General features: G+C 40.9%; 1 protein-coding gene across 1 annotated transcript in view; it reads left to right on the top strand.

The window, feature by feature from the left end:
- The window catches only part of Btc (betacellulin), a 54354-nt gene that overhangs the window by 8393 nt on the left and 18788 nt on the right, over nucleotides 1-27173 (top strand). Inside the window, exons 3-4 of the mRNA XM_006993508.4 lie at nucleotides 3287-3427; nucleotides 3569-3845. Of these exons, the coding sequence (XP_006993570.2) occupies nucleotides 3287-3427; nucleotides 3569-3845 (418 nt within the window). The remainder of the gene's footprint in view (nucleotides 1-3286; nucleotides 3428-3568; nucleotides 3846-27173) is intronic.

The following is a 27173-nucleotide window of genomic DNA, read 5'->3' as shown; positions in this document are numbered from 1 at the left end:
AATCAAGGATGGATGAATGGGAAGGGATGGAGAAGAGGGCCAGAGGGCCAAGGGAGTGTGAGGAGGCACAATGGTACCCAGATCCAAAGAATCTTAACTCAGTGTACAGCCTTCACTCTGTTATTTCCTTCACTCTAGCTCAACTATTAATGAGAAAACCAACTCCTCTTTGCTTTCTCCATGAACCTTCTAAAGTTTAATTGCATAACAATCATAATTCACTGGATGATTTCTAATAACTAGCTTTTGGCCTTAGAGGCATCTATCAATGTGTGCCATGAAAACTGTGCCAGTCATTCTTGTTACATTCTATAGATGAGGAAACAGAGGCTTGGAGAAGTGAATAATTTGTGACTCATCCATGTGGTGACCTGGCTCCAGTTTGAACAGAGTCATAAACCAGTGGTTCCTAATGTTCCACCCCTGTTATCCCACCCACAGGAGTATCTGCACTGGTGGGAGTCTGGCACTGTATGGGAGGATGCGAAAGCAAACCATGGTGACAAGCATATATGTGAGGAATGCTAGGGCCTTGTCACAGAGAGAATTGAAAGTTGTGCTCCTCGGGTGCTTGCTTAATTTACCCTTCCCCCCTTTAACAGAGGGTTTTTCTTTCTGTAGCATTAATACTTCGATTAAAGGAAAAAATAACAGTGAACCAAAACTATCAGATTTAACATCCCATGGGTGAGTATGTTTGAGATCCATTGAAGTCTGATTAAGCTGCTCTTTAGAAAAGATAGTGAGCCAAACAAGCATTGTATAAAAAGGTAGATTCCTCAAAACACTGAGCAGGAAGGTATTCTAAAGTGGGCAAGAAAAAGACAGGCAAAGCAAAGCAGAAGGAAATCCTCCACAGAATAATTCAACATAAAACACAACCAAGGGAATAGAAAATTTGAGCAGCATTTTTTAATCAGTATTTTATTAGATAGTAACTCAATACTTTATAAAATTTATTTCATCCTTATATCAAAACAATATATTTTAAAAAGATGCTACTCTTATTGAATTAAGCCACACTGATTGTTACTCAAAAACCTCCCCAGACTGCTGAATCTATGGTCTATAGTCAAAATCTGGAGACTATGTTGACCAGAATAAACACATTCTGGAATCTTCCTTGCATCATCATGTGTGTCTGTTTATGTGTTGTGGCTTATTTTGTCTTGACCAGAGGAGGGGGAAGAATGTTCTTGATGGAGGCTACTCTGTGTGGGAAGAGGAAAAGGTTGGTGCTTAAGGCCCTTCACAGGAATCTTCTTGAGCCTCATACCAGGTTTGGGAGAGCTGGTTGTGCCTGACTAAGCCTGCCACAGGGATGACCTCATCCAAACAATGTCTAGCACGGTGAATGCAAGTTCTATTTTGTGACTCCTGTGCCACACTGAGCTATTCCTCTTTGGTTACAGCCCAGCATGCGATCTGAAGACTTGAGACACACCTTAGTTAGAAGAATAAGAACACAGGAAGACCAAAGCTAAACCTCCAGCTTTCTGAAACTAAAGCTTGGACTTCAGATTTAAATTCCTCCATAAAAAAGTAGAGAGTTGGGGGGTGGGCGGAGAAGAAGAGGGGGAAGGGGAGGAAGAGAAAGAAGGAGGGGAGGGAAGAGAAGGAGAAAAAAGAGTGGAAAAGAGGAAGGGAAATTCTCTTGACCTTGAAGAGACTAGGAATTCTAGAGGACATATTTTTGGGAGCATTTATTTTATTTCTGTCAGTGAATAAAGCTCTCATGGAAAGATACTAATTTATCTGGCCTAGTTAGTATATTAAATTACACTATTTCATCCTCTAGTGGCCTGAAAAAGTTAATTTACCATTTGAATGTCCGGAATGCTAAATGCATATATCATGTCTTGGCCCTTTATAATTCTCAACAAATATACAGTATGCTTTGCTTATGTGCGCTTTCTTTTTTTATTTATTTATATTTACAGATAGTGGGATGGGACAAGAGGACTGAAGGAGTCTGCTGGCAGTAAGACCACAGATGCTGACTGTGGTGCATCTCAGAGGATGCCTTGATGTAAGAGAGGGAGACGATGCCAGGAAGAAGAGAGCACAGAGAAGTGCTGAGCCCGTGACAGTGACTCTGAGACCCACTGGCTTCCTCTACTCTGCCCTTTGCATCTGTGGTACATGACCTTCTATGCCCCAGTCCTGAGGTGCTCTAGACCCCACCCTCTCCCGCAGAAAGCCCTCTTCCCCAGGGCTCTCAGGGGGAAACCAGAATGGATGGATCTAAAACCCGAAGAGCTGATTTTCATTCTCCCAGATACGTGAGTTGCCTAAAACACCAAGATAATTAGGATTGGTCTAGAAACAAAATGTCACTTGCTTAATTTATACAATGGGATGGGAAAGAAGGGGCAGATGCTTGACTTGCATTTCACATGTAAGAGATGTTTATTGTTCTCTTGGAGGTCAGAAATGCAGCTTCTGAAGATGGGTGGCTTTTATGTATTGCTTTTGCAAGATCAGTAAGTCGGTACCCAAGACCCAAGCCCTTGGGCCATTTCAGAGGCAAATATGTTTATAATATAAGGCAAAACTGGAAGCTCTTTTTCCTCTTTGAAGGCTGTTGAGCGTGCTTTGGAGTTCCAGAAACTGTTCAGTGGATAACAACTTCCCATAACAAGCATTATGAAGTAGGGACAAGGCTGGGCAAGACACAAGTCAAAAAAAAAAAAAAAAAGTCTTATTTGGAAAGATCCAACTAGAATTAAGAGGACAGATAAATGAAATCTAATGGATAAATAAAACATAAATGAAGTTCTTTCATCTATCTGTGTGCATAGTTGATTCGTTCGTTAGTTTCTGAGCTAAAATTGTGCTGTGTGGGCCAGGCTGGCCCTGAGGACCGGCTGCTCTCCTGCTTCAGCCTGCTTCAGCCTGCTTCAGCCCTAAGTGCTGGGATTACAGGTATGGACCACCACAAGCTTTGGCTACATGAAATTTCTGAAGGAGATTTGGGTAAGCTAAAAATCTTACCAAAGAGTTTGTTAATCAATTAATAGAAGTTAATAAATTAATAGAAGACACTGAAAACTGAGCTGTCACCTTTAAGAATTTTACAGACAGCTATGAGTCTTGAGAAACTGCCTTTCTGTGTCAACTGTCAAATACCCAAGTTTTTTTTTTTTTTCAGTGAACTTGGCTCTGCTCTCTTTTAACTCCTGAGTTTTTGTTTTTTTTTCCAGTGAACTTGTCTCTGGTCTCTTTAACTCCAGCCATAGCCAGATGGAGAGTTCCACAAGTGTTTGGCTCTGATTTTCCCTCACAGGGCTCCATGAGTGGAGGCCACAAGCTGGTTGCAGGGTCATCTTCTGCCATTCCTCTGGGCCCACTTTACCTTGCTTACTCCCCGCACCCCGGGGAGGGGGAGATAAATGAACACTCAGGTGAGACCCAGCAGGGGGAGTGGGTGAGCTGGCCCTATGGCCATCTGAGTATGTCCTTGGGTGTGGGTATGGGTGTGGGGCAGCTGGGTGGGAGCAGCGTGCAGGCTACCAGCACCAAGTGGTGCGCCTCTGGGGGTGTGTGCAGAAGGCTCCAGGATAAATAGGAGGCTCCCAGCGCTGGGCACACTGGAACCCGCTGGCTGCCCGCCCCGGGTGTTTCCCTGCCCTGTAGCGAGGCTGCCTGCTGCGTAGTTTCGTTTCCTCCTGGCTCAGGGATTAGTTTCCAAGCACCCTCTCGGTGCCGGGGCCCGGGAAGGGCACGAAGAAGGAGCAGGGAGACTCTTCCAGGGGCTGCCCTGCCCCGCACAGCACGGTTGATGGACCCGGCCGCCCCGGGCAGCGGCGTCAGCTCCCTGCCGCTGCTCCTGGTTCTTGCCCTGGGTAAGTGTCCCTTCTGGGAGCTGCAGATCAGGAGGAAAGACAGAGTGCTGGCGTCGTGCGAACCTTGATCTGAAGAGGGAGACAGCTAAGCTAAGATCCTGCCTCTGGCGTGCACCTGCTGGAGGCTTCCCGGGCTGTGCGCGAGGCCTCAGGGCGGAAGGGACCCTGCGGGCCCGCTGCTGGGCTGCGTTCAGGTGGCACTACCAGTGCGTCGTGCCAGGAGCAGAGCCTGGAGGAGGTCTCTGCAGGGACCCGGGAGTCGCATAGCTGGTGGGTGAGGCAGGAGCAAGGGAGTTTGCACTCAGGAGGATACCAGCAGGAGGCAGAGGAGGGAACTCCTTTCATGCAAGGGCGAGAGAACAACATGCTGCTGCTGCTGCTGGTGGTGGTGGTGGTGGTGGTGGTGGTGGTGGTGGTGGTGGTGTGTGTGTGTGTGTGTGTGTGTGTGTGTGTGTGTGTGTGTGTGTGTGTTTTCCAGGAATGTGTGAGAGACAGGACCGCTGCTGAGACTAGCAGTGGCCTAGGAGGAATCATCGCACGCGCGCGCGAGACAGGCGAACACACACACACACACACACACACACACACACACACACACACACACACACACACACACCTTTTCCTTGTTCATTTAGGGAGTAGCTGAAGCTGGGAGGGAAAAAATGCTGTCTTCTGAGACATTTCTGTAACTCTTCCATTCATGACAATTAAGCAAAGATAAATGAAAAAAGAAGAAGAAGAAAAAAAAGAACCTGCCTCACTTAGGACCTGTTGTTTCCCATTTTAAGAAGTCACAAGAGGAGATGTTTCTCTTCATTTGGAAAATTAAGGCCAGTTGGTTGAGAATCCACGGCTGTGATTTCTGCTGTGGGGAAGAGAGGAGAGGCTGGTGCCCGGGAACCAGAACTCAGGAAGGTCAGCAGGAGCTTCAGGTGGCACCCTGCCCTCTGCTCTCGGAGTAGGGGACAAGAAGACAGTCTGATGGGAAAGTCTAACCATCTTAAGGCATCTGATTCGAGGTCCCTGAGGTTGCTGGAAGGGAAGGGACGCTAGTGATATTTTCTAGCCTTAGGTGGAGTCTAAGGAAAGATTGGGACATTGGGAGGGGGCTGCCAAGTGTCACCGTGTTATTAAACCTTCTCTCAAGCCTGGAAAAAGGCTACCTACCACCTGTGAAAAAGGGATGAGTCTGTCTCCCAAGGTGGACAAACGGATGGGTTCTAAGTGGAAATTTCATTTGGCTGTGTCTCCAGCGTGGGGAAGGAAGGTAAGATGGTTGTCAACCTGGTGGCAGGTGGATTGGATGTGGGACCCAGGTTAGAGAGAATGGACTGGCTTACCCTGCAGCAGAAGCAGTTCATACTAACCCAGTGTAGAGTGATGTGGAACAAGAAGAGTGAGCCCCCTGAGAAGGAGGTCCAGAGGAAGCACTGATTCTATTATCAGCCTCACTTGGATGCAACTGGTTCTCTCATCCTCTGCCTTCTCTGGACTATCCCGTAGACAAGGTCTTCATCTTGTTAGAGCGAACAAGATGTAAAAGTATATGAGAAGTGGGTAGAAGACTGTTCAAGAGACTCTTAGATGTGGTTCTTGAACTTACAGTGCTTCTGTTGGGTCGGGAATGCCAGCCTGACAATACAGAACAATTAGGGGAAAGTTCAGATAAGCAGAGAAGGTAGGGCTCCATACTGTATATGGAATGGTGACAAGAAGCTGCATGGAGGATATGTGTAGGCCCTGGGAGAATCTGAAGAAAGAGAGGAACTCGGGGTAGGAGTGGGCAAGGCAAGAGCATTTAGTAAAGGGATGTTGGTTTGGTGGTAATTCTCTACTGGAAAAAGAAGCAACTGGGTTGAGAGAAAATGTAAACAGATTATGAAGAACCAAAAGAGACAAGTCAAATTAAACTATTTGATCAGAAATCAATAGGCAGTTAAGCAAACTCAATTACAACTCATGGAGGATGTAAACAATGAATCAGAGGAGATAAAACTGGCATTAGGGTGCAATGTGGGAGGAGACTGGACAATGGGCTAAATAGCTTGACTGTCTTGAGAGTATGAGTTAAGCATGAGCTATGTTGCTGGACCAGGAGAGTGAGGAAAGAAATGATCTTTCAGGGCTGAGGGGCATTTCCCCCTTTCCCGTCACAGTCTGTTTCATACCCCCAACCTGTCAAAAGACAAAAATGAAAACAGAAGTCCTTTAACCCAGTGTTATAGTACACCCAGGGAAACCTGAATGCACAGTACATCTAGGGAAACCTCCTGGATGACTGATGGTTTAGGAGCTTGGATTCTGTCTCTAGATCCCCTACACGCTTGCAAAGTGCCAAGGGATGTAATTTGTTGGCATCACTGTTTCCATTAAGCATTCCTATTTCTATCACACATGCCCTTCAAGTCCCATTCCTAATTTAAACCATATGTCATTTTACTTTTGCAAAGACCGGGAGCAATGGGATGTGATGTGTGACATGACCTGTGGGACAGTGGAAAGAACACTGCACACCATCGCTGAGCAGGTGGGAGGCCTGGTCCCCCCCCCACCCCCGCTCTTCTATGACTCTAGGGTACAAGTAAGTCACACATTTCTCGACATCATTTTCTTCGTTTGTAACACAATGAGGTGTTATGTTTCCATCATCACATTCTTCACACAAAAAATACACAAAATAATATATGATGAGTTAGGAATAGCTTAATAGGAATGTGTTTTAAGTATGGTTGCATCTAAAGCTACTGGGCATTTGGAAGATTGATCTATACAGGGTAATTACCATTCTAATATATATGAAAATCAGATGATACTTCCTTTAGGGATTTTATGAAAGAAAAAGTGAGTTGGAGATATAAAAAAGAAGTATAGCACAACACAATTAGTTTTGTATAATACAAATAAATTTAACATATATTATAGATCTATATGTGTAAATATATATTTATATGTGTACTTAATATCTTTTATACACATAATTTTGGTGTTATTTTACTAAAGCAGCCCCAAATCATTTTTATAGAGCCAGTGGAAATCTTGACTTTGATTCCTCATCTGTATTCTCTTAATTGTTAATCAAATTCGGCTACTGATAGAAATCTAATTCCAGTGGTTGAGAGGGCATCATTCAAGGAGAGATATTGAATACTGCCTTTTTAGCCTTGTCATTGTGTTGGAGAAATGAGCCCAGGGGAATTAATCCTATCTCTTAGAATTATAGGTGTTAGGATGTAGTCCTGTATGATTCTTTAAATGACGAAAAAGCCCATCCCTGAGTTCTTACTTGCCAAAAGAAGGAAACAGCCTGTTCCCAGGCCCTGTTTGCATTTGCTTGCTGTGTAGAGGCAGGCCATGAGAACTAAGCCTGGTTTGGGTGATCCTTGGTCTTGTTAAACTTTAGTGAGTACCACTTTTGACTTCCCAATGGCTTGCATTTCAAAAGCTAGCGTTCATGACAGATACTTTGAATGTACAACACACAAAGTATCCTCTGTCAACAATGACTGTGGTTGACATTCTCCCTCAAGCCACAAAAAAACTCACAAATTTACAATGTACTAATGAAAGGACAGAACTAATGATAATAATATTACATCTAAGTCTGTAAGTAAATGTCAGGTTACAGATAAACATGTTTGCTTTCACCATTACACCTTGATAATGATGTGCTGTTTTTGATGAGTGAAAACTTTGGAGGGTGGGAATGAGGTAATATCCTGTATCTGTCATGCATTCAACAGATATAGATTGATGACATTTTATGGAAAAGGCCTACGTAATTGATGGCCATACTTGAATGTTATTTTCATAACACTTTCCAATGCAGAGTGCTTGTTCCTCAGATAGAAGACAAAAAACTGTAAGGAAGAGAACAGGTTTTGACTTATGCCTCTAAGGTTTGCACATCAAATGCTGTCTGATCTGTCAAGTACTTAATATCTTCACCCAGTTATAAAGCAAAAATCATTCTTAAGTCATCTAATACAACAAGCACAAAATTCTTCAGATGAAGTAGTTCCCAACCTCCTATCAAGATGCTCTACGTTCACTCTTTATATGGAGAACTTAATACACAATTAACTTGCGGAGTTGTTAAAAGTGTCCAGGGACTCACTCATCATGCAGTGAGCTGATTTCCTAGTTCTTTATGCTGCTCATACAGATATCCTTGTCCTTTACATCATAGAACGCTCACAGTGAGTATGCTTTCTAAGGCTAATGAGTGTATCTTAAAAAAATCTCAGTAGCTTAGGTGAGTCTTTAGTGGTGAGAATTTAAAGAAATAAGAGAGAATTTTTTAGATGGATGGAGAGAGTTGGGGTATTTAATCTGAATTCATATCAGTTAAGTAGTTGCTTATTTTGATTATCAGCTGTTCAAGTCAACTGACCATGAAATAGTTTCATTCATTCTTTACATTTTTGAAGGATATGTAGGTTGTTATTTACTGACCCATGGGTTAGTGGCATGAATTACAGAATGAGTTTGGAAAGTACAGAAGTATTCATATTCAGTTTTCTTGTTTGAAAGTGTGGCATGGTTTGTATAAAGAAATGGGTTACTAATAGAACATTTTCATCTTTTCAAAATTATGAGCTTATTATTTGGCCTTGTTTGCTCACGAAGGGTTGCATAAAGAATGCCTGACAAAAAAATGGCACACGCCTTTAATCCCAGCACTCGGGAGGCAGAGGCAGGCGAATCTCTGTGAGTTTGAGGCCAGCCTGGTCTCCAAAGAGAGTTCCAGGAAAGGTGCAAAGCTACATAGAGAAGCCCTGTCTTGAAAAATAAAAAAAAAGAATTCAAAATAATTAGTTAAATGAATGGGTAAGTGAACATGGCTGTTGTTGAGTATGCCCCCATTGAAAATGCAGCAAGTCCCTTGGCTCTCTCCATTTGTGTTATAGCTTGGTCCTCTTGTGGGAACAGGGGCTGTCTCTTACTCTTTTACAGGCTTTTGGGACCCTATTCCTCATACTGGGTTGCCTTGCCCAGCCTTAATACACGGAGAGACGCTTAGTCTTACTGCAACTTGATAAGCCATGTTTTGTTGATACTCATGGGAGACCTGCCCCTTCCTAAACAGAAATGGGGGGTGAGAACAGAGGGAGGGTGGGGGGGGACTTGGAAAAGAGGAGAGAGAGGAAACTTTGTCCAGGCTGTAAAACAAACAAACAAACAAACAAACAAACAATTTTTAAAAATGCAGCAAGGTCAAGTAAATCTTTTGATTTCATGTTGCAAAACAGAGGCCATAGCTCAGAGATGCTGAAGGACATGTTTCTTCATCTCTTACTATGTGGGCCTGGTGCTGGAGGAGTGAATGAGTCTTCTGCAAAAATGTTCTTATTTTACAAGGAGTAAGATCATTTCTTCTGTTCTTTGTTGAAGATTCAAACTTACTATACCTGTCTCATAGGTTGAGTTCTAGGGAAGATGTGATTGGTCAAAAGAACTTTTCAAAATAAGTCTTTGGAGATTTGGGGTATATCTCAGTGTCCAGTATGTTGGAGGCCCTGGGTTTAATATCTAACACCAAGGAAAGAAAAAGAAGTGATTATGTGAGGAAGGGAAAGGCAGTAGACTTGAGGCAGTCTTCTGTGGTTCATCAAAAATGAACCTTTTCACCAACAGTGAGTAATAAAGTTATATTCATGGATTTCTGGGTGATAATCTATAGGAAAAAAACCCAATAAAACACACTTTTGGTAGCCTCTGTGGAGACTGAAATAGATTTGCTTTAGAGGCTGCTGTTCTTGGACTTGGTAGTGCTGGAGAATTTGTCACTTATTCTAAATCACACATGAAGATGATAGAGCCACCAGTTGCCTAATTTTAAACTCGTGGCTCATGAACATTTATCCTCTCTTCTTTGGAGTGAGCGGCATGGTCTGAGCTTAGCCAGAGCAGGAAAGGACCCAGGATAGAACAGCCAGGAGCAAGGCCAAGGGACTGTCTGCAGAGCTGAATGAAGAAGCTTGGTGGACTTGGACTTGACTTCCTCCTGAGTATCTTCTTAGTGGTCTGCCCTCTGGGCTTCTGATGGACACAGGATGCTGTTGTGTACTTAGATCTTGTCTTGATCTTTAGTTTGGAATCCCAACATTGCTACTCTTTAGACTTGGGGGATCTTTATAAAATTATTTCTGTACCTATTATCCCATTTGGTGTTCAGCACAAAAGTAGCAGGCAACCAGTAATACTGTGCAGGGCAGGTACCGGTCTAAAAGACTGATGACTTACTTGATCTATAAAACACATCCACCTAGTGCCATTATATCCCTGTTATATAGGAGGAATATAAATACAGGTATCATGTAACAAATCCAGGTTTCTGGCTTTATTGAATATGGATTTTAAAGTGTGAAGTGAGTGCCTGAGTCCTAGTCAATAAGCATCCATTGCTGAATGTGACAGATTGGGACAGATAGGATGCTAAAAGCCAGGGATGTCATGCTGCACTAAAGTAGAAAAATTGACACTGGAATCACATATTCTTGGCTTATTATTATTATTTTTTTAAAACACTGAAGTTCACCACAGCTGTCTCCTCACCACCAGTTATGTTGCCTCTCTATACATCTCTGACATCTTTGGCTGTTTCATGTATTTGGAAGGGTCTGGCTCTTCAATCTCCCCAGATAACCTGCCTGCCCATGATCCTGGGCTGGACTTCCCTGGCTGATAGAGTTAATTTGATAAAGATATTAGAACAGGTGTTTACTGCTGTGGATATCGCTCTATATAAATAAAACACTGATGGCCAATGACCAGACAGGAAGTATAGGCAGGACAAGGAGAGAGGAGAATTGGGGAAACAGGAAGAAGAGAGGAGAGACACTGTAGCCACCGCCAGGACAAGCAACATGTAAAGACGCCGGTAAGCCACCAGCCATGTGGCAAGGTATAGATTTATAGAAATGGGTTAATTTAAGATATAAGAACAGTTAGCAAGAAGCCTGCCATGGCCATACAGTTTATAAGTAATATAAGCGTCTGAGTGATTATTTTATACGTGGTGTAGTGGGTAGTCATCTGGATTGTGGAACTGCGGGGCTTGGTGGAACCTGGAGAGAAGCCCTCCAGCAACACTTTACTTTGGTCTGTGACTAGCATTACTGTGTAAGTCATAGACTGATCTTACACTGAAATAAATGTGAACATTTGGAAGGATTCCTATGCCTTCCCAGGTCTTTCTTCAGCCATATGACACCCACATGCTCTTGTGGGAAATTGGGGGATGACATCGTTTTTATTATTCTAGATTAGATCCACTTGCCTATTACTGAGAATAGGGGACAGGGTCTACCCTGACCTGGACTAATATAGGAATTAGGAGGCAGACTCAGCCAGAATATTAGCTGTAATCTCTGGTGCTCTGAATTACTGACTCTGAAACCTCAGTCCCTTCAACCTTCTCAGCCTTAGTACCCTCATTTACAAATGCTGATAGGAATGGAACCAAGGTTATTGCATAGATGACCCTCATTACTCTGTAAAACACCTACAGTGAGTCCAAAGAGTAAATTTTAGATATGAATAATCTATTATATGAAATCACAGGAGAAATCATAATGACCAATACCTTCTTAACACTTTTTGTTGCAATTTTGAGTCTGACTTCCTGATTATAATCAGAATGTATTAATTAATGAAAAATTCTTTTTTTGGCCTTTTTTTTGTCAAGTTTATGATCTGCAAGTTATGAAATAGGCATCAGATAAAAATCCCCCAAAGAACTTTACTTTGATTGATTTTGAAAGGAAAATGTGCACTATAAATTTGCAAAAGTGAAATGAATATCCATCCTCTGAATAGAAATGCCCTCATAGATTCTTTTTCACCTGCCAGTTCTGATCCTGATTCTATGTAGTTAAGAGCTTCACAGCACTGTGTGACATTGATATAGATACAAAGTCATTCTGTAGTAGTTGAGTGTATTTAAGAGGTGATTTTTGATATTTGAAGTCATCTCATCAAAATGAGATTGTCTCATTTCTTTGAATTACACAAATAATTGCCTCAATTTAAAAGGAATAGAGCTGTCATTTTGGAAGAGTGGGTGGCAATGCAATGTCAAAATTCATTCTAAATATCAGAAAAATGGAAAAAAAATATTTCATAAGTTTTAGGAGAAAAATTTTTGACTCTTTAGATAGCCATTCATGATATTAAATTGTTCCATTTCTGTCTTATAATAGTGAGATAATTACTTAACTTTTCCACATCTTATTCTCTGACCCACTCAAAAAAATCCTCATCATCACTTAGGGACACAGGATCATTTTGAGGACAGCATAAACTAATACAGGAAAAGATTTTACCAGAATAATTGGAAAACAAATGTCTAGAACAGCACTGATACTCTCAACTTTGTGAATAACTTTCAAAATATTTCATAGATATAATTTATAAACTAGTAATAGAATCACTTTATCCATTAATCCAAGTGAAGTGATAGATTTTTGTACTTTGAGCAAAGGAGAAGGAAATAGTCACATTTTTCACCTCTGGAGCAAAAGAAAGTAAGTTTTTGTCCATAACCATGACAGAAGTCTTGTCAGATTGCTCACATATTATCTGAGTGCCTAGAATAATGTTTTTTATATAGGAAGTATTCAGTAAGTACTTGCTGAGCAAATGAATGTGAGATAGCCCAGCAAGTATTCCTAGAGCAGTATATTCTTATAGTATGCCACAGAGAATTTGGTGTAAACTTTACACTATAACACACATACACACACAAACACACACTCATGCAGACATACACAGAGACACAGACACACATACACAGACACACACACAGAGGGAGAAAGCGTGAGAGAGAGATAGAGAGAGAGAAACTCTTTGGTAACTGAAATTTAGGAACTCTCTACTCTCTCTCACAACTCTTTGTATTTGTCTGAAGATTTGCTAAAAAATGACTTTTTTTCCCCACTATACAGTTCCTTACAAAGATGTCTCTGAGTCAGATGACCTAGTATAATTGGGTTTATTCATGGACTTTAGTGTTGATAACTACCATTAGCAACATGCCAATTTACCCCAAAGTAGGGCTCTCCTATACATGGCACAATGTTTGGGGTCAAAAGAAAGCACTATTGTGATTTATAAAACTTACAATAATGAGATAGATCTAAATTTATCATAGTTTTACAATTTTAAAAGTGCACCTACTATTACTTTAAAGAGTGTCTATGACCTTTAGGCATCAATCAATGAATAAGAACCGCGGGGCTGGAGAGATGGCTCAGCCATTAAAGGCTAGGCTCAAAACCAAAAATATAAGAACCGTTTACTTATAAACAATTATCTTCTAACAGGGGTTTGTAATATGTTGTGTTAAAATGTTCATCACAAATGAAAGAGTATAGACATTTAATTCTACAGTACAGGTTAAATACGATCCTCATAGGAGGGGAACTGCAGGGCTGAGTGATTGAGGGAAGCCACTGATGGAGTAGAGACTGGAGGCAATTCTTCCATGACAGTGGTGGGGGATTACCTGGGAAAGACTTAGAGGCTGGTAGGCGAAGAGCTGCTATTTTTTATGTGTGCAACAGAAGAGTGAGAATGCTCAAATGCCCAGAGCATGAAGTTACTTTTGTGGCCTATGGAGGGAAATACTGACTCCAGAAGGAGGGGCTTTCTAAGATGAAGCCTTCAATCAGGACACTGAATTCTTGATGCAGTGCTCTCTCGGTGGGGCTCCCAGGGACTGTAGCCAAGTAATTTTGTAATTCAGATAAAGCCAAGTTTTTTTTTTTTGGGGGGGGGGGCGGGTGTTTCGAGACAGGGTTTCTCTGTGTAGCTTTGCGCCTTTCCTGGAACTCACTTGGTAGCCCAGGCTGGCCTTGAACTCACAGAGATTCACCTAGCTCTGCCTCCCGAGTGCTGGGATTAAAGGCGTGTGCCACCACCGCCCAGCCAAAGCCAAGTTTTTAATGACAAGTGAAACTTTAAAATAGTTTATGGTTTCTTAGTTTGAAAGAGTTTGTTTAGATGCTGAAGAAAAATTCAGTCTGCCTTTCTCTTGGTTCCCTACTGTTTAGTGATGGGCTACCTCATTCTAATCAAAGGTCTGGACCAGTGGTCTGCCTCATGGTTCTTTTCCTTGTTTTATGTTTTTTAGACAAGGTCTCATTACAGAACCCAGGCTGGCCTTGAACTCCTAATCTTCCTACTTCAGATTCCTGAATGCTGAAGTTACAGGTATATACCACCATGCCCAACTTTGTGGTCCCTAATCACTCACTGCTAGGCTCTATAAGCTTGGAGGTAGCATCAGGTTCATCTTGTGGTAACAATAGCATCTTTAAGGGATACTAATGTTTTAATAATCAATAGGATTAAAAAGTTTAATGATTATGATGTAGTGACATGTTTAAGAGAATTGATTCATGACCCCGAAGGAGTGGAAACCCAAATGGAGTGTGCTTTATTCTTTGTTCTTTAAAGTTCTTCTTGTTGTGTGGAAGCTTTATAACATCCAGGGACACCATTTTATTCTCTAACTCACATTAGCAAGAGGACCTTACGGGGATGTAATAATAATGGATAAAAGTACTACCCTGGTGTTCTCAATAGGGTAGTAATACGGTGAACACATGGATTTAAGAGTGACGTTAGTGTACAGAAGAACAGATGAGAAACCAGTCAAAGGCAAGGGAAAACTCTACTGATGCACAGCTTGCCTGAGAAAAGAGAGGAAATTTTGTAAATATTTCAGAATAAGAATTCTTCAGCTATATTGACAGATCACAGATCCACAAGGAAGGAGAAACAAGGATCACAGCTTGCTCTGAAGATGACAGTCTGAGACAGAGAAAGTATGTGGTACCATATTTGGGAGAGGATGGTTTTACTGTGGGCCTGTGATGTGCTTTTGGGACACTCGCTGCCTGATCAGGAACTGAAACTATGGAGACCAACAGAAGTTAGAGTGGTGGAACCCAACCTGGGTGGGCTGTTTCCCAGGGAACGTGAAAAGTACACGTCATCATGTCTCCTCATCCCAGACCTATTGAAGTCTTCCTTAATATACTTTTAGGAGTCTGCTTTCTAGGAGAAGAACAATGTTCCTTTATAGAGTAATTATAAATATATATGTAGATACTGTTCCCTGAAACATAATTCCTTGACACCTTTCAATGGAAAACTGATTCAGTGACTTGCTTTCAAAGAATTGTATAGCATCCCATGTGGAGTGGTTTCTTTTGTTTTCAAGGATGAATAATATCCTATTGCATGTATCTATCATACTATCTTTACTTATAATTTATTTACTTATAATTAATTTATAATTTGATGGACTTTGACATTGTATTCATGTTTTGGCTAATACTAATGCTGTAGTGATTATGTGGCTACAGATAGCTCACAAAACTCTTGATTTCAATGTACTTGTATATATACCCAAGAAAGGGATTGTAGACGTAATGGTCTTATTAAGTGAGAAACACAGAGCCAAATGCAGAGTTAAAAGCCCCAGAGGTCAGAGAGCAGTAGCTAAGAGCTGAGACTAAAACTGCCTTCTTACCCCTCAATGCCCCTGAGAAAGAGACCTACTTTCTGTGTATCTGTCTTTTTATTGACTTTCTTTTCTGCCTTCTCATTGGTTGTAAACCCAACCACATGACCTCCCCATCACTGCCTGTCTATACAGCCCTCCAGGTCTTCTATGGTAGGTATTGAGAATAAAGGCGTGTGTCTCCAAACTGGCTATGTCTTTGAACACACAGACTCTGCTTGCCATGTGATCCAATTAAGGGCATGTGCTACCACTGCGAGACTTCTGCTATGGTTTGCTATTAGCTCTGACCCCCAGGCAACTTTATTTTTTTAACATACAAATAAAATTACATTTCAGCACAAATAAAATATCAACATAAGGGATTGCTATGTTTTTGTGGATGTTGTGAAGCAGTCAAAACCAGAACCAGAAATGATGGTTCATCAACTTAGAAGCTGAGATAAGGGGATTACTTTTAGTTTAAGGCCAACCAGTGGCCTTACAACTTACTACTACTAGTAGTAAGACTCGGTCTCAAGCACAACAAAATAAAAACAAAACTAAAAATGAAAAACCATAGAAGCAGAGGGTAGACTGGTGTTCTCAGGGATGGAGGTGCTTGAGAAACGAGGAGGTACTACTCTAAGGATGCTAGGATTCAGTTTTGCAATATGATAATCCTAGAGATCCACCAGAGTGCTGAGCTTGACACTACTGCACCATGTACTTAAAACATTTGCTGAATTCCTAACATGTAACAGAGTGTGCAAGGGGAATGTAGTGACTGTATAGGTCAGAGGTCTGGTGTGACCTCCTTAACCAAGTAATCCAGGTTAACACAACCAACTGTCATTTAGATGTCATGCCTTCTCTAATACATTATAATGTGAAGAATGAGTCAACAATGTAATAGTCTCTCCAATAATTACAATCACAGCTGAGCTATGTAAAAACATCAGACAAATGAAAAGATGAGGGACAATCTATGGGATACTCAATGTGTCAATCAGGTAATGAACACCAAGGAAAGACAGGCCTGTTGCAGGACAAAGGAGACTAAACATCTTGACAAAGAAAGATATGAACAACAACAGCGATGCATCTGGAATAGTTCTGGTCACGTGTCACAGCAATGTGACCAGGTCACATCAGAAGCAGCTAAAAGGGAGGGATATATTCTTAATGCTTAATGCCTTGAAATTTTTCAATAAATATGAAATTCTTGCATAAAATGTTCTCTTTAAAAAGAGACTCTTTTTTTGAACAACTACCTGCCTAGAAAATAGGGCTGGAAATATAAATGATTTTTTTCACTGACTGTGATATCTCTAGCACTATGCTGGGCACACAATATGTCCTGGTAACTGTTTGTCCAGTAACCGAGTCCATGAGTGTTTTGTGACACCAGATGACACTGCAGGAAACAAGATAGAGACAAAAAATTCATAGAGACAGAAAGAGAATGGGCATTCCCAATGGTAGAGTCAGGGGTAGGGTGAGGGGATTTTGTTTGATGAGTATAAAAATTTCAATTTTGCAAGCTGAAGAAAATTCTAGAGGTGATGGTGAGGTTTCCACAATAATTTGGATTCATTTTATGCCACCAAATTATACTTTAAAAAGGCAAGATTCTAACTTTTATATTTATTTTATCACAGTAGAGAAGAGCAGGGGGAAGTGAGAGACCTGAAGCAGTGTTGGTGGCGTTGCACTCATGGTAGAGAAGTCAGAAAAGGTGCTGTGGGTGAGGGAAGGGACGGGCAAGTCAGGAAGCAGAGAACATGAGTATATTGCTGAAAGGTTTGGGGATCAGCCCTATGGAATGCTGGGGATGAAGGGACTGAGGGTGCTAGCTGTGTGTGAGCTGTGTGAGCCCAGGATCCAGAGACTGATAACTGAGGAACCCGAACAGGTACGTACACAAGCCACTGAGGAAATGGGGTGCGGACCGGGAAGGGTAAATCTTGGTCTATCAGAAACAACTTTGTTGTGGAGTATTTGTGCAGCGCACTGCGTGAAGGTGTATCGCTGTGGTTGGTGTGGTGAAGGGCTGAGCAGTCCATAGCTAGACAGGAGAGATGGGTAGACTTTCCGGCAGAGAGAGGGCACTGAGAAGAGGAAGGCAGACAGAGGGAAAAAAAAAAAAAAGATGAACAGTACAGAGTAAAGATAACCAAGCCACGTAAAAGAACAAAGACAAGAAGATATGTGTTAATTTAACTTATAAGAACTAGTTAGGAACAAGCTAAGGCCGCGCTAAGGCTGAGCTGTCACAATTAATAATAAGTCTCCGTGTCACTTTTGTGTGTGTGTGAGCTTGCGCCCTCTACCCCCCAAAATCCATCTACACAACTTAACATATTTGAAAAGCAGTTTCATCAAAGGTCCCCTCCGTATGGTTCAGAGTACAAGTTAGACCAATGAACTCAAGGCCTAAGGAAGATAGCTTTCACATTAATCCAGGATGAATTTTTTTCCCATATGAAGCTTTGAAAAACAAAAATGGAAGCGACTCATTCGCTTCCAGTCTTCCCGGAGATGAGTATAATAAGAGGCAGAGTCACCAGGACTGGAAGCCAGCATTGGAGAAGAAAATGATTTGATTATTTTCCCATCCAAACTTGAGTTCCATGACTCTTCTCTTCTCATGGGCCTCATCTTGGAATATAGCAGCAATCTTATGCCCGAGGATGTTTCTACCTTGAAGACTGTAGATTTGATAGTTGAATAACTCAACTGTGCCTTAGTGTGAAGGGAATGCAAATCACAGCTACATCTGCTAAAATATATTGATGAAAAATTCAACTGCTGCTCTGTCAAAGGCCACCTTTTCCCTTGTGATGGAAAATGGGGAGAAAGCTCTGCACTCGTTTTTAGATAACTTATAGTCAGTCTGTAATAGAGAGTCACAAGAGATGAGGTTGCATACATAATTATAAACCTCACTTCCCTCCCCCACCTTTTTAAAAAAAGTCTACTAAATGACAACCCTTTTTTCTTTCTTATTGATTTCTACCCAACAATAGTCATCACTATTATGCATGTATTGGGCAGTTTTCTAGACTAATCAGCTTCATAATTGTGAATCTGTCTTTCAGGATGTGGTGAGCAGGCATTGCAAAGAGTCAACTGAAAATATGTGGTGTGACTGTTCCTTAATGAGTCTTATTTTCCTAAATAACACAGGAAAATCAATTGAATTATTTCACAGTCACAGCACACACATCAAGAGGGCCCTTGATTCATGAGACATTTTCTTTTTATCATTTCTTCTCCAGCCACATGGCTTTGCCCATAGTCTCTAACACACACAAAGCTCATTGTTACACCATTGACTCTGATTCATTTCAGTTTCCTGCTTCTTAATGAAGTTTTTCTTTAACATCTCACCAGCTTACCACATTGTCTCTCTTTGGGATCTCAGTATAATTTATTTTCTATATTTCTTACACTTGGAAGATAATCCTAGTATCATGTGCTTTTCTTTCTTTATATTTTTAGTCCTTATGAACAGTTTTACCGATAAAGATAATAATAGATGAATACTAAGGGGAATTGGCTTACTCAAACTCATTTAAAGAACTCTGGGGCTTTTGAAGGTTGGGTAAGTCTCCACTCTGAAACCTGTTGTCTTTTCTTTACTATTGTTAAACTTTGGTTCCTTGTTTTCTTTTTCTTTTTTTTTAATTTTTATTTATTTATTTTTTTTTTTTGGTTTTTCGAGACAGGGTTTCTCTGCGTAGCTTTGCGCCTTTCCTGGAGCTCACTTGGTAGCCCAGGCTGGCCTCGAACTCAGAGAGATCCGCCTGGCTCTGCCTCCCGAGTGCTGGGATTAAAGGCGTGCGCCACCACCGCCCGGCTCCTTGTTTTCTTTTTAAAACAATGTTTTTATTTATTCCTTGGTAATTTCATACAATATATTTTGATCATATTTTTCTCCTCTCCTAACTCCTCCCCCTCCATCCTAACACCCAACTTCCTGTTCTCTCTCTCTCTCTCTCTCTCTCTCTCTCTCTCTCTCTCTCTCTCTCCCCCCCTCTTTTAAATTGAGTCCAATTCATGCTGGCTGATGACTCTTGAGAACGGGATATGTCTTGAAGAGTGGCTATTACACTCTATGGTAAAAATGTTACTATCTATCATTCTTAGTGTTTATTAGACACCAAGATATTATTTCTTTCATTTAGAATAGAGTTTCATATTAGAGGAGAACTAATTGTATTTTACTTTCCTGATTTGGAATGACAGTGACATATTTGTGAAGACCCTTTAGATTGTTTCTCTTTCTCCATGCTTCCCCCTCAGGCCCTGAAAATCCACAGGCCCATCTTTCAGTTTGATCGAATAGGAAGTTTCCCAGGTGAAATCACTGGAAAGAACTTGGGAACTTCACTTTAGTTTGGCACACTGTTTCTCTGTTTCCTAAGAGATGCCCTGCTACCCAGGTTCCTGTGCTGGAACCCAGTGGGCCAATCCAAGAGCTCTTCTGCTGCCTCCCACACAGGTTGCCCCACTTTGGACCTTGATTAAAATGTCACACCCCATGGCATAAGTCCTGGCCTCTTATTCATCAGAACTAAGGACATTAGTACCCAGCAGAAGAGTTTTGTCAGTGGGGAACTGGTGATAAGCATGGCTGGGTCAATACATTTCTCCTTTCTTCCATTTTCTGGAAGCACGCCTTAGTTAGATTCAGTTACTGTTTAGTCCGCTTGTGTGATCTGTGTGTGGGTAAATATGCTATTGGGGGAAATTCCTAGGTCCTTGTGTGAGACAATGAAGACAAATTTTTAAGTACCTCCCTTCTCTCTTTCATTTCCTTTTCCATCATTTTCATGGCCTTGGGATTATAACTCTGTAATCCATGTCTCAGGATCTGGCTCCTAGAGGACAAGGATTGAGACATTCTAGGCTCTAGGAAAATTCTTCTGAGCTAAGTAATTTCTCTTCTTATGGGTTTGCTTGGAAAACAGGCTAAATGGTAACATTATACTTGGGGCAGTATTTGTGAGTGCAATAGTTAATACATCGTGAAAGACAGCAACAGAAAAGGAGTTGATTTTGTTTTTAAGGAGAGCACAAATACTAAATTTCACTCACTTCACAATTTTTCTCTTAGTCCATCGTGAGCCCAGGGTTAATGAGCAGCCCCACCCTGTCGTCGTTTCCAGTGCCATGTCAGATACGGCGTCTTTCTGGACGTGGGGACCACTGGTAGCTCACACAGTCCACATTCTGATTCTCTTCTTGGCAGCAAAGATGCTACAGGCAACGCCCTCAAATGCTTACGATTTCCCCCTCGTATTGATTTAAACTGCAGAGAAACTCTATTAAAAGATGCTCTTTTTGAAGTCTAGAGAAATGATTAGAGATCAGTCAGTGGGTACTGAGTTGTGCTGTCTCATGTCTGACCTTATCAACTATAGAGTGCCATTGACTCAACCAACCGAGTCAGAAATCCCAGCTCCCATAAACGGTGTGCTGAGTCACAGAACTATGCCGAGGACACAAAGACCCGACACATGAGAAAGACCCCACACTGCTATTAATCAGCAAAGATCTATTTATTCACTTCAGAGATCTTAAAAACAAAATCCAACAAAAAAACACTAGGGAGAGACAACGCTTGGAGATACCTCTACACAGTTTATCCCATTAACTACAAAACACACTTCGGGAATGTGGTGTGTATAGGTATGTATGCACTGACATTTTGTTGTCATTGTTTCAGACATTTTATATACAAGTGAAATTGCAATCTAGATGTAGAAATGAGTCAGTATCCGTTTACCATTTCTGAGAATGAGAATATGCCTTTCTATACATGCAAAGGCATTAACCATGGTTACAGTTTATAATTTCTTTCCACCTCTGTGTTTACGTACCTAGCTAAATTTTCACCGCGACATGGGAGTTGGGTTTACAGAAAGAACTCCGAAGCTCAGTGGTTAGTAAGAATCATAATCATGAATCAGCCAATTAAAATTCAGATCTAGAATCCAAGTCTTGCTTCAGCTGATGGCAAAGCTGTTGTTTTCCTGCTGCTCAATGCTGTTTCCCTTTAATGTAAATGAAGTCTTGGGGGGCCTGAGGATGAAATAGTCTTCCAGTTTCTAATGGGACATGGAGTGCGGTTCACATCTTAAATTTGGTCTGATAGAAGACATTGAGTTCAGTAGGTAAGCAGAGGTCGGCAAGGTATCTAAGAAGTTTGTAATCATTTAAAATAGAGATAAATGAACATTTCGTGATAATATATTTGTTTTTAAAATCCAAAATGTTCTTGGCTTTATACATGGAAAATTTAGCTCAGAGATGAGGCAAATGCATCGTACAGACTGTATGGTCACATATGATCTTTTTAAAGAGTTGATCCAGCTGGCTTATTTCTTACCTCAGCGTTAGCAGTGACTGTGAGACTGTGTCATGGGTCTTGTCAAGCTGCCTCCTTTTGAATGCCGGTATTGTTCCTACTGACTTCATTCCCCATGCTGACGGATGGGGATAATAATTTAATACATTCTGTAATTTTTAACTTGACGATCTCAAAGTGCATTAACGTAGATGGGCTTGGACTCAACTGAAGTAGCCCTGGATTTCTTTCCCCTTTCTTTGAATTTATGAATAAGGTTGATATTTTAAGAACTAACTCCAGAAATGAGAACTCAAGTTCTAGTCACTTAGCAAGTAGAGCTAACATTGTACCTTTGTTTCATTGTCTTATTTTTGGAACCTGAGGAATTCTATAGGTCATATGAAGTGGAATATTTGATAGGCTCAATAAAAGAATCCAAAAGCAAGAGAAAGAGTTGTGAATTCTTTGACAGTTAAAGCTCCACACAATACATTTAAAAAGGAGTAAGTGTAAAAAACTGTCTACTTAGAAGAAATACAAAAGATGAAGGAAAGTAAAGGGGAAAAAATACAGAGGAGAAACATGCCCATCATGACACTGTTTCTCAGCAACATAAGAATTTAGTAGGTATGTTCTATGTTAGTCAGAATAAAACCTCAACATTTACTATGACAGCCCAGAGGGGCTCATAGACTATGGGCTTGCATTACTTGAAGTGGTGGGGCTGAGGACCCTACTCCTGTCTGTCTTTTAGAAGACCATGTTCGATGGTACTTTGCATTTACAGGAAGATGACAAAGCTTTTTGACATAACTAATAAAATATGGTTGAAGGAGCCAGGATGCTTAGCTTGGTAAGATAAAGCTCCACAGGGAAACTTGATAGCCAGATACAAATATTTCAGAATGTTTTGTGGGAAAGAGAGGTTATAATTATTTTAGGTGATTCCAAGGATAACAAGCAAGAAAAGTGAGCTGCACAGATGGAGGCAGGTTTGAGTGGATGAATGCCTGGGACTGAGAGCATGCATGGATGGTCTCAAGATTGGCTTGCCTTAGAGCAGACTGAATCCTCCCATGAAACTTTAGGACTTTGATGGGTGCTTTGAAAGGATAGTTTCTGAGTTCAAAGTTGGTAGGATATTTAAAAACCTTCAGAATTCTTAGTAATTTAGCATAATTTGTGATGCTTTTGATGGGAGGTTTTATGCTTCCTACATACTTATCCCAATTATTCTGCCATGTCTTTCCCTAAACACAATGCATTCTCCATCTCATAAATACATTGATAACTTTAATAATATGTGCTTCTTAAAAATTTTTATTTTTCATGAACTAGATTATGGGATGAACAGAAAATCTACAATACAAGGTTTTCTTGAGGAAAAAGATAAATTGTCAGCTCAAAGTCACATAGTGAACTGGAACCTTTCCATGTGATGGTGATACTTAAGGACTTTAAGAAGTCCCATTATAAGCCTCTGAAGGCTGTACAGTGCACAATTGGTTCACCTTAAAGGGATATGGTAAAAATGAAGGCTGTACTTTAGATTAAAATAAAATGGGTTGCAGAGATTTGCATTGATTCTCACATGGAGGAGTTCCCCTGGCCTTGGAGCATTTGGTGATGTCTATACATTTTTCATAGTGATAGTTCCCGTGTGATGTGCAGAGGGGCACTAGACACTATTGACATGTAGCAGCAGATAAATGCCCAAGTCACTTAATCATTTTACAATGTACAACCTCTCACAGCAAGGATACATCCAGCCCCAGATGCCAACAGTGGGACCTGGGAAAGACTCCTGGGGTGCTTCCTACTTATGTGAAGCTACAACTTTAGCTTCCTTAAACACGATGTCTTACATAGGATAGATGTAAGGTCTTGTTTTCCTAAGATTCTTCTTCAGGTTTTTCAAGGTAATGCTTTGTTTGCCAGCCTGGCTACCTTGACAGCAGCTACTCAAAGTGTTAGGAACTGACTAATCACTACCATGTTCCCTGAAGAGTGGATATTGGGTAATTATTGTCTCCAATTTTATGATAACTTGTGTGAAATGATCAATATTTGCATTATTATGAATGACCACATGGATGCTAACCACTGCTGCAGTGGATAAAACACTGTGATTACTTTGCTTGCACATTTTTAGAGAACAATTAATTGACACTTTAAAAGTCATTTATTTCCCATTAGAAGTTCATTATAAACCTCAGCCTCTCTATGAAACCTTTGCCACCAGGAAGAGCTGATTCTCTTTCAGCCTTCCTTATGCGCTGTCTCTCACTCTGTTAACGTGCAGTACCTTGATGATATGTGCATCTCTTGAACCAGAATATGAGATCTTTGATGTTAGCCTTAATATCTTTATCTTTGAGCCTTCAGAGTCTCGCATCAGTAGCAAGCACAGTGTGTAATGAGTATTTGTTGACTAATGGATGGAACAAGAGTGCTCTTTGTAAAGTAGCCTGTAGTATTTGGTAACAGGCTTGGTGAATGTTTCACTGATTTCTCAGTCTCTTCTTACAGATTGTAAAGTCCCATGAAGACCTAAGTAGTTAAAATGAACAGAGCAAACCTCATGGGGTCTGTGGGTACTTAAAGATCTCCTGTTTCTTCATTCCCGCCAGGTCCTGTGAGGGAAAGGTATTATCTTCCATTATAAAGATGGAAGGACTGAATTCAGATTTGAGAGGAACTGTCTTGGCTCAATTATTAGAATCTGGTCAGGCCAAAAATGCTTTTGTTTTTCCAGATAGGTTTATGACCACCAGTTGCTAGCTGAAGATGGTTTGTAGGGCAGTAGGAGGTAGAGTGTATGTTGTTCAGAACCATTTTTTGAACTGGGTACTGGTTAATCTAAAAACACCTCCCCTCTTGGCCTTGTCTCTAACCTCTGAGCTGGTGGCCTCTTTTTCTCAACTGATGCCAGAATGTGGAGTAGGGGTTAGCAGAAGGAGCCTGGCCATGGGCCTTGGTTTGATGGAATATTTGAATAATTGTTTCAGTGGAATCAGTGTTCCCTCCATTAGATAGAAGTGGAGAATAATGGGTTAAATTATAAGTAATATAAGAATAAAAGTAGCTAGATTAAAATTGGATAGTATTCTAAGCTATTTTGCTGATAAAACTTAACCTTTATAATAATCCTGAGAAGTAAATATTTTCACTTTAGCTTGTAGGTATTGAATCTCTATTAGATTTAGACTTCCCTCCCTTCTTTCCCTCCTCCCTCCCTTCTTCCCTTCCTCTTTCCCTTTTTTCCTTCCTCCTTTCCTCCCTCCCTCCCTTCCCCTTCTTTCTTTCCTTATACAAGTTCCATGTACGTACATATTTGTGTATGTGCATATAAGTGTGGACCTGCATGTGGAGGTCCAATTGGCTAGAGCTTACCAACTGGCTATACCGGCTGGGCAGCAAGCTCCATGGATACCTGTCTCCTCTCCTCCAGCACAAGTGTTTCAAATGTGTCCCACCATGCTGAATTTTTAAGTGGGTACCAGGGGATCCAAACTCAGGTCCTCATGCTTGTGTGGCTGGTCCCTTACCAACTGAGCCATCTCCCCAGTCCATCCTTTCCTTAGCTTCCCCCCTTCCTTCCCCTCCTCCTCCCGTCCCTTCCCCTCCTCTTCCCTCTCTCCCCTCCCTCCTCCTCCTCTTCCTCCTCCTCCTCCCTTCTTCTTCTTCTTCTTCTTCTTCTTCTTCTTCTTCTTCTTCTTCTTCTTCTTCTTCTTCTTCTCCTCCTCCTCCTCCTCCTCCTCCTCCTCCTCCTCCTCCTCCTCCTCCTCCTCCTCCTCCTCTTCTTCTTCTTCTTCTTCTTCTTCTCTCTCTCTCTCTCTCTCTCTCTCTCTCTCTCTCTCTCTCTCTCTCTGCTATTAGAGTACATGAACTATAGAGTTAAGGCTTCCTCATTTTGTCTCAGGGGGAAAACCAACTTGTGAATTGGATTTTAGAAATGACTTAACTGTGTTTTATTGTTTCCCAGCAGAATTTGCTGCTGGGAGTTTTTGGATTTGAAAACTTTTTGAAAATAGACTATTTACTGATTCTTCATGTATCATGTTTTGTGTTAGGTACTGAGATTTCAAAGATGAGTGGTCTATAATTCCTGTGCTTCAGGAGCCCACAGCAATTGTTGGCTTCTGATTGTTTTAAGTGGGAAATGCTAGAGAAAAAAGTATAAATAATGGAAGTTTGGTGGCCAAATTGTGATTTTTTACAAAAAAGATTCACTCCTTTTTTCCCCATTGCAACAAACAAAATGTGCTTGTAGAAAAATTAAAAAATAAAAATAAAAAATAAAATTAAAGAAAAGTGTTCCCAAAGAGCTGGATCAATTTTCTGTTTGTCTACCTTTTGATTATTTAGATAAATGAAGAAATGTGCTTTACACACACACACACACACACACACACACACACACACACACACACACACATACAAATCAACCACATTAAATCATTATTCCATGGTCTGTTTGCTTATTTGGAAACACACTAAAATGTACTATTAATGTTTTAACACCATTTTTGTGCATAAAGGTAGGTCAAATGTGTTTAATTAATCATGTGTTGCTAGACACTAAGGTAAATGATGTGTGTATGTGTGTGCGTGCATGTGTGTGTGTGTGTGTGTGTGTGTGTGTGTGTGTAATTTATTCTGTGTATATCCTGCATTATTTGCAGAGGAGAACTTACCAGGTTATAAGTACTGGGCATGAAGAATTGCAAGTGTTTAATTACTTTTGTTTTTGTGTTTTGTGTTGCTCCAGAAAAGGGTAAATTTGCCCATCACCAGTGTTTTAAGTTTCCATTTCCGTTCAATTTCTCCAACCTTTGGTACTTTCTCTTTCTTTAAAACAATGTTTTCCAATTCAATAACCAGTAAAGCTGACATTATAAAGACAATTTTTGCAAAGTCTTGACCTTATAATTTGCTAGCCATTGTTTCCTGGCACACTGCTATCATTTTGTATCGTAGTTAATTGGCTGGCTCCTTATCTGCCTTGTGGCTTCAGAGCTTCTTGAGGGTCAAGTGTATCCTAATCACCTGGGTGTTTCCAAAGGCTCGTGATTGTTTGTTGAAGTAAATGGAATTGGAGAACATGTTGCCTAGCAACTGCTGGCCAGATGTATAATTTCCAACAACCAATAGGAATGCCTGTTATTTCTGTCAGCTGCATAGCAATGAGGCAATTTACTGAGCACTGATTATATGTCAGGATGTGTTTAGTGATCTGTATCCTTAACACATACTTCACATACTCAACACTGTCAACAAGGTCTTGAACTAAGGAGCTGCCAATTCCCAAGCCATCTTTTTCTTCCTCTTCTTATCTCTGCTCTCATCTCCTTTTCTCTCCCCTTTTCATAACAGACACTTTTCACATGTGTGAACTAGAAAGACTGGCATAATGAACCTTGACTCATCCAACACTCAGCTTCATCTTTGCCTTTCTTTT

This window comes from Peromyscus maniculatus, chromosome 10 (genome assembly GCF_049852395.1).
Source record: "Peromyscus maniculatus bairdii isolate BWxNUB_F1_BW_parent chromosome 10, HU_Pman_BW_mat_3.1, whole genome shotgun sequence".
Taxonomy (NCBI): Eukaryota; Metazoa; Chordata; class Mammalia; order Rodentia; family Cricetidae; genus Peromyscus; species Peromyscus maniculatus.
This window is presented reverse-complemented; position numbering and strand designations above follow the sequence as displayed.